A 7,613-nucleotide genomic window follows, 5' to 3' on the forward strand; every position below is an offset into this window, starting at 1 on the left:
ACACATCTCTCAGCTCCTCGATATGTTGCTAAGTTTTATGTGAAAGTGGACTGGTCAGAAGAACTACCTGATAGATGAAGAAGTACATCTGAGTAAAGCTCTTCAGACCTGGTGTAACTCTAATCTAACAGGGGATTGCAGTGTTGACGTAGTTCACCTTTCACAAGATGGCCGCACTGCAGAGGTGGAGGTAACGCCACCAAGTGGTGACAAATGGCATTTATATTTTGTTGCAATTCTGAAAACAGACTAGAATTTATTTGGGTTATGATAAAAAAATAAACAGAGGTCGTGGGTGTGTCTGACTTGGTTGTCATGGGCTCGTACTTTGCGGGCCCACCTATGGGGCATCCCGGGTAAAAATCCCCCTACCCACATGGTGTAAATGACAGAAGGGTTGGGTTCTGGGTTCCTCCTTATGCGTTTGTCGTCACTCATCCCTGCCGTTGTCTAATGTTGCATGAGCGTGTTCTAAGGCCTCGAGCATCAGGGATTGTGGTTACACACAGACTTTATTGTTCCTCACACAGAAGCATTTAAAGAAACCAGTTCATGGCTATGCGCTTGACTACCTCTGTTACAGTCTTAAAACCTCGTCCACTAGAGGTAGAGCAGGTTCAGTGCTAAGGAGAAAAATCTCCTGCCGTCTGCATTGGCCGGGTTTCGTTAGATTAATAAGAAGTTATGTAGAAGAGCAGTTAATGGGTTGCGACGTCGCCGTCCAGTGAGTCTCATGGCTGAGTCTCATGACACTTCTGATTTATAATGAAACACAATGCTGAAACAATTGTGGTTTAAGATGTTTTATTTATAACATATGTTCTTTAGTTTGTAAAGTACTCCAGCAAATACATGACTTTTATTTCAGAACTATGTTTCGGGCCTTCATGCATTCTGTACTATAAAAGCTGACATTTTGTAAAAATAGGAAGAAAAATAAAAACGCATGAATTACAGTTAACGACAGCTCTGAAGGTCACGTGATTATCTTCCGAACCTAAAATCTGCAGATTATTTTGTAATGTTTGTTTGTGTAACATGATCAGCTTTCTGGAACAAATGCAAAGCGACCGAACAGAAAAAGGGAAAGAAGAGAAAAAGGCACTCTCAAAAAGCACTGATTCTGAATTCTTTGTGTATTAATTCTATGACGATGTGTCACAAACCTCCCATTTTCAAGTCTGTCATTTTATGAACTAACTTGTAAGCAATTAACAGGAAAAAAACCAAAACGTATATTTCTACAAAGTATGTACCATAAAAGCTTTAACATATAGACAAAGTTTAGATAAACAGAATAAAATAAAACAGTAAATAAGTGATCGATGTTTCACATGTGCTCTAAAACACCTCATTAATATTCAGTTTGTACTAAAAACACCATGTCTTTAACCCAGAGCTTGGCTCTGACCTTCACACACACACACACACACACACACACACACACACACACACACACACACACACACACACACACACACACACACACACACACTCTATCGATAAAGAACTCGGCAATACTGAGATGGAACATTATTCTTTCTCTATACAATTCATACAAAAATAAAACTGAAGACTCTTCCAATTTATTTTATAATGCGTCTTTGTCGTTTAGTTTCTTTTGAACTTTCTTTTCTGCACAGAGGTAGTGGCTCTTAAGGTAAAAGGTGGGAGTGAGAAGAAAAATAAAAGGTAGAAAATCGTTGTTATTCTCTCCGTCTGTTCTGATCTTAAGAATCGTATAAGAACAAAATATAATACTGCATCACATACAAAAGTAGTCCTTCATTTTGTACATTTTATACAGCTGATTCTCCTCCTGGGGCTTTTTGTTGATATTCTTTTCATTTTTTTTTTGTGTTGTTTTAATAAAAGGCAATATGGGTGTGTTTAACATGATACACAACATGAAACCCAACGATGAGTCTATGTTAATGCTTCCACTAGCGGTTCCTCGTCTCCTCGCGATATCAGCTCCTTCTTTTCGTCTGTACTTGCCAGGGAATTACGGCTGGTTTGTGCCCCCATGTAGAGTGAAGAATAGACCGGATTCGTGAAGTTCGTTGGCTAAAAATAAAAATAAAAAAATGATAAAAATACATGTTTTTATTTCTACAAAATCTTAAATGTGGCAAAAGCAAAAGCAAAGCAGAGCTGAGGCCAAATTAGCATTAGCAAGTTAGTCAGCAATTTCCTCATGTTTGATTATTTTTATGTGAATTAGTGATTAGTCTTTAATTCTTGACCACGATTCAACTCAAAGATCAGAGTCTCATAGCTGATTATTTTATACTCTCAGATTTTCATTGCACAAAAACTCATTCATTCATTCATTCATTCATTTTCTACCGCTTATCCGAACTTCTCGGGTCATGGGGAGCCTGTGCCTATCTCAGGTGTCATCGGGCATCGTGGCAGGATACACCCTGGACGGACTGCCAACCCATCACAGGGCACACACACACTCTCATTCACTCACACACACACACACACACACACACACACACTACGGACAATTTTCCAGAGATGCCAATCAACCTACCATGCATGTCTTTGGACCGGTGGAGGAAACCGGAGTACCCGGAGGAAACCCCCGAGGCATGGGGAGAACATGCAAACTCCACACACACACACACAAGGCGGAGGTGGGAATCGAACCCCCAACCCTGGTGGTGTGAGGTAAACGTGCTACACACTAAGCCACCGTGCCGCCCAACCACAAAAACTCAATTGAAATAAAATGATTGTAAGCAATTGAATAAAAATAATAATGGATGAATAAAAGCCTACGTCTCTCTCAGGTACGAATCAGCAGGTGATTGTTCTGAATCAGGATTGTGATCATTTCATAGTTGATTAAATGAACAGCAGAATAAATTCTATAAATAATGAAAGAACTTGCCGGTTCTGAGTCCAGTGTGGGATCTTTGGATGGGGAACTTTTAGGAAATGTCTGAGTGACAAGATTAGACTTCAATGTGCGATGTATTTTTTATTTATGTAGACATTTATTTATTTATTTATTTATTTATTTATTTATGTTTCATTGAAATAAAAAAATAAAAATCACTTTCTTCGTTACAAAATTTAACAGTCATGACTTTGAGTTCCATGTCAAATCTTTTGGAATTCTTCACAAACCTCGTGTCCAGGTTCATCAGCATGCCTCACCTTGTCAGGATCGAGTGTGAAATCAGAATCCAGAAGTTCTCCCGCATCGTCGTCTTGCTCTCCGTCGTAGATTTTATATGCCGGATTTCCGATCTCGACGTTCATGGCTCCGTTTGTCATTCGCTGGTGCTGGAATCCTTTCGTGCTGCATAATAAAAAAAGTGGAAGGTTTGAATTCAGGATAAACAAGATGTAGAAGTTCATACGGTACGATACAGCACATCCACGACACCAGGGGGCGCCACCCACAACCAGAGGACAAGCCTGAATTCAAGCAACAAACAGCAAAAAAAAAAAAATAGAACTCTCATTAAAATACAGAGCTACAGAAGCAGGAAGTCTGAGTTTTGTACCAACAACATGGTTACATTTGCAGTTTTTTTTAATTATTATTCTTATTTAGCTGAAAACGAAAGGTCAATAATCAGGTCAGTGACTAAAGTTGGGTTTCGTCTTTAGCGCTAGTAAATTTTTATGATTCACAGCCATGTGATTAAATAAACGATACACAAAACAAAACAGAGCTACAACGAAACCCGTGAAGACGATTCGTATAGCAAACGACCTCCGGACAAAAAGACGGCGATAAAAAGACGCCGCGTGTCATATCATGATAATAGCAGACGGTAAATGTTACGAATTTCGATATTAATGTTTTCTGACGAGCTCCAAATCAAACAAAAACAATTCATTATAAATCAGGACAAATTTGTATTATTCTGCTTTACGTTTTTATCCACGTCTCTTCCGGCCAATCGGATTTTATTAGTTTTATTACTAAATCAGACGGAGGCGCGTAAACGACATCCGAGTTTAAACCTCCTGTAAGGGTCAGTAAAGCTGATCGGATCTCGTGATCGGACGAGCGAACAGATTAGTAACAGATCAGATAAAATGATCACAGAGATTAGGGAACAGCAAGAAGACAAGAAATAAACAGATAAATAAAAAGTAAACACACTTTAAAACCAACGACAGACAGAAAGACAGAAAGACAGAGACATGAAGAGGACAGAAGCCCTAACGTTCGTTACCGATTCGAGCCGAATTTGCCTGACCTGAAGAGAAAAAAGAAATACAGAAAATAATTAGAAAATGAAACTCCACAATGTCCCTAAAAGTGGTCCTTCAGCTGAGGGGAGTTCACTGTGAAAGGCTCTTTAGTTTAGTGGTCGAGTGACGATGCTAATGTACACACATGAGCACTGATTTCGATGTTCACACCTCTGTGTCGTTCTCTGGTGCTGGAATCCTTTAACACTGCACCAGGAAAAAGGTTTAAAGTTCATTCAGGAATAACAGCATTACCACGTCACTCTGACCAGATGCTAATGTGGCTAACAACAGCAGAAGTCTATAGTTTAACACAGTGTAAATGCTGTGTGTTGTGTATGTGTGTGTGTGTGGGGTGGGTGCGTGTGTGTGTTTGTGTGAGCGTTGTGTTATGTGTGTGATGTGTATGTGTGTGTGTGTGTGTGTATGCGTGTGTGTGTGCGCGTGTGTTGTGTTATGTGCGTGTTGTGTTATGTGTGTGTGTGTGTTATGTGTGTGTTGTGTGTGTATGTGTTATGTGTGTGTTGTGTTTGTGTGTGTGTTTGTGTGTGTTGTGTTATGTGCGTGTTGTGTTATATGTGTGTATGTGTTTGTGTGTGTTGTGTTATGTGTGTGCGTGTTTGTGTGTGTATGTGTTATGTGTGTGTTGTGTTATGTGTGTGTATGTGTTATGTGTGTGTTATGTGTGTGTATGTGTTATGTGTGTGTATGTGATATGTGTGTGTTGTGTTTGTGTGTTGTGTTTGTGTGTGTGTTTGTGTGTGTATGTGTTATGTGTGTGTTGTGTTATGTGTGTGTATGTGTTTGTGTGTGTTGTGTTATGTGTGTTATGTGTGTGTTGTGTTATGTGTGTATGTGTCAGGTCTAATAATGAATAAATCATATATTTAAGACAGATACACACACACTGTATTGTTCTGCATATTAAACACAGACACATTTACATATTTAAAAGGTAAATTTGCATGTAATAGAATATGTAAATAACATGAACACACTCACCCTCGCATCCTCTTTCTGTACCACAGGAAACCAGCCACAAGCAGCAAAGCCAGTAATATCAGAATAATCACAGGAACAACGATAGATGCTGTACCTACACACACACACACACAAACACACACACACACACACACTTCTTATAATCAGGATTAGCTGGTATCTGTGATTGACAGGAAAGGGAGGATATGCCCCACCCACTCATGTTAAAATGTCCCTTATTACAAACTGTGCAGTAAATTGTTGAATAAAATTCCGACTGTGTGAATAAACACACTTACGGTTACTGGACTCAGTGTTACTGGTGCTGACGTGGTTCTCACACTGAAGCCCCGCCCACCCAGGTGGACACCTTAAAGGTAAAAAAGAAGAAGAAGAAAAAAAGGAGACACATTTACCTAAAAGTGTAATTGTGTGTTTGTCTGTGTTTGTGTGTTTGAGTGTGTGTGTGTGTGTGTGTGTGTTTATGTGTGTGTGTGAGAGTGTGTATGAGTGTGTGTGAATGTATTTGTGTGTTTTTGTGTGTATGTGTGTGTATGTATGTGTGTGTGTGTATGTATGTGTGTGTGTGTATGTGTGTGTATGTATGTGTGTGTGTGTATGTGTGTGTATGTATGTGTGTGTATGTATGTGTGTTTGTGTGTGTGTGTGTGTGTGTGTATGTATGTGTGTGTATGTATGTATGTGTGTGTGTGTGTGTGTGTGTGTGTGTGTGTATGTGTGTGTGTGTGTGTGTGTGTGTGTGTGTGTATGTGTGTGTGTGTGTGTGTGTGTGTGTGTGTTACACACTTGCACTGAGGCAGGTTAGCAGCACTGAGTGAACACTGTCCATTAGCACAGTATCCATCACACGTGTAGCAGCTCGGCTGAATCCGGCCGTTTGCACAGCTGTAATGTACAATTACACAAAAAGTATTTATAATAATAACAACACACACATTACACACACACATTACACACACACACATTACACACACACATTACACACACACACATTACACATCATTCACAAACACCATCATTATTATCAGTGTTCTGTTTCTCTATACATCATATACTCTATGGAGAGATGTCTGTGTGTGTCTGTATGTGTGTGTGTGTGTGTGTATATGTGTGTGTGTGTGTGTGTGTGTGTGTGTGTGTGTGTGTGTGTGTGTGTGTATGTGTGTGTGTGTGTGTGTGTGTGTGTGTGTGTGTGTGTGTGTGTGTGTGTGTGTGTGTGTGTGTGTGTGTGAGTGTGTGTGTGTGTGTGTGTGTGTGTATGTGTGTGTGTGTGTGTGTGTGTGTGTGTGTGTGTGTACCGACACATGACGTCTCCGTGAGCAGTGTTAGCATTGATACAGCTGCCCCCATGGCAGTAATGACATTTATCTACTTCACATCTTTTGCCGATGAATCGTGTAAAACAGAGACAGTGAACAGCTCCGTCTCCATCCTGAACACACGTCCCTCCGTTAGCACACGTGTCCTCACACACTCCTGTAACAGAGGCACATTAACCTCCATCACACACCATCACACTTGGGTTTTAACTGGATCATCAGTTTAAAGTGAAGATAGTGACGAGATTCAGCTTCTCGTGCACAGCTACAGCTATCAGGAGCGTGCACAGTTACAGCTATCAGGAGCGTGCACAGTTACAGCTATCAGGAGCGTGCACAGCTACAGCTATCAGGAGCGTGCACAGCTACAGCTATCAGGAGCGTGCACAGCTACAGCTATCAGGAGCGTGCACAGCTACAGCTATCAGGAGCGTGCACAGCTACAGCTATCAGAAGCGTGCACAGCTACAGCTATCAGGAGCGTGCACAGTTACAGCTATCAGGAGCGTGCACAGCTACAGCTATCAGGAGCGTGCACAGCTACAGCTATCAGGAGCGTGCACAGCTACAGCTATCAGGAGCGTGCACAGCTACAGCTATCAGGAGCGTGCACAGCTACAGCTATCAGGAGCGTGCACAGTTACAGCTATCAGGAGCGTGCACAGTTACAGCTATCAGGAGCGTGCACAGCTACAGCTATCAGGAGCGTGCACAGCTACAGCTATCAGGAGCGTGCACAGTTACAGCTATCAGGAGCGTGCACAGCTACAGCTATCAGGAGCGTGCACAGCTACAGCTATCAGGAGCGTGCACAGTTACAGCTATCAGGAGCGTGCACAGTTACAGCTATCAGGAGCGTGCACAGCTACAGCTATCAGGAGCGTGTACAGCTACAGCTATCATTAGCGTCACTGAGATCAGTGAAGCATGAGCAGAATAAACAGCTGTAAAACTTCTTATTAACAGATATTATAATTACATCACTTTTAACTCACTGTATTGGCACTGATCACCCAGGAAGTGGGCGGGGCATCTACAGATGGGCTGATTCCCTTTGTTCACGGTGCA

At 41.3% G+C, this 7,613-nt stretch overlaps 1 protein-coding gene across 1 annotated transcript in view; it reads right to left on the minus strand.

The window, feature by feature from the left end:
- Window positions 1-787: 787 nt before the first annotated feature.
- The window catches only part of lrp1aa (low density lipoprotein receptor-related protein 1Aa), a 115,642-nt gene continuing 108,816 nt past the window's right edge, over window positions 788-7,613 (minus strand). The window contains exons 82-90 of the mRNA XM_047810472.1: window positions 7,541-7,613; window positions 6,525-6,702; window positions 6,013-6,111; window positions 5,505-5,575; window positions 5,227-5,320; window positions 4,206-4,229; window positions 3,172-3,316; window positions 2,903-2,953; window positions 788-2,067 (exon numbers count right to left, since the gene is read on the minus strand). The exon at window positions 7,541-7,613 is cut by the window's right edge and continues 89 nt beyond it. Of these exons, the coding sequence (XP_047666428.1) occupies window positions 1,927-2,067; window positions 2,903-2,953; window positions 3,172-3,316; window positions 4,206-4,229; window positions 5,227-5,320; window positions 5,505-5,575; window positions 6,013-6,111; window positions 6,525-6,702; window positions 7,541-7,613 (876 nt within the window). The 3' untranslated portion in view covers window positions 788-1,926. The remainder of the gene's footprint in view (window positions 2,068-2,902; window positions 2,954-3,171; window positions 3,317-4,205; window positions 4,230-5,226; window positions 5,321-5,504; window positions 5,576-6,012; window positions 6,112-6,524; window positions 6,703-7,540) is intronic.

Source organism: Tachysurus fulvidraco, chromosome 2 (assembly GCF_022655615.1).
Source record: "Tachysurus fulvidraco isolate hzauxx_2018 chromosome 2, HZAU_PFXX_2.0, whole genome shotgun sequence".
Taxonomy (NCBI): Eukaryota; Metazoa; Chordata; class Actinopteri; order Siluriformes; family Bagridae; genus Tachysurus; species Tachysurus fulvidraco.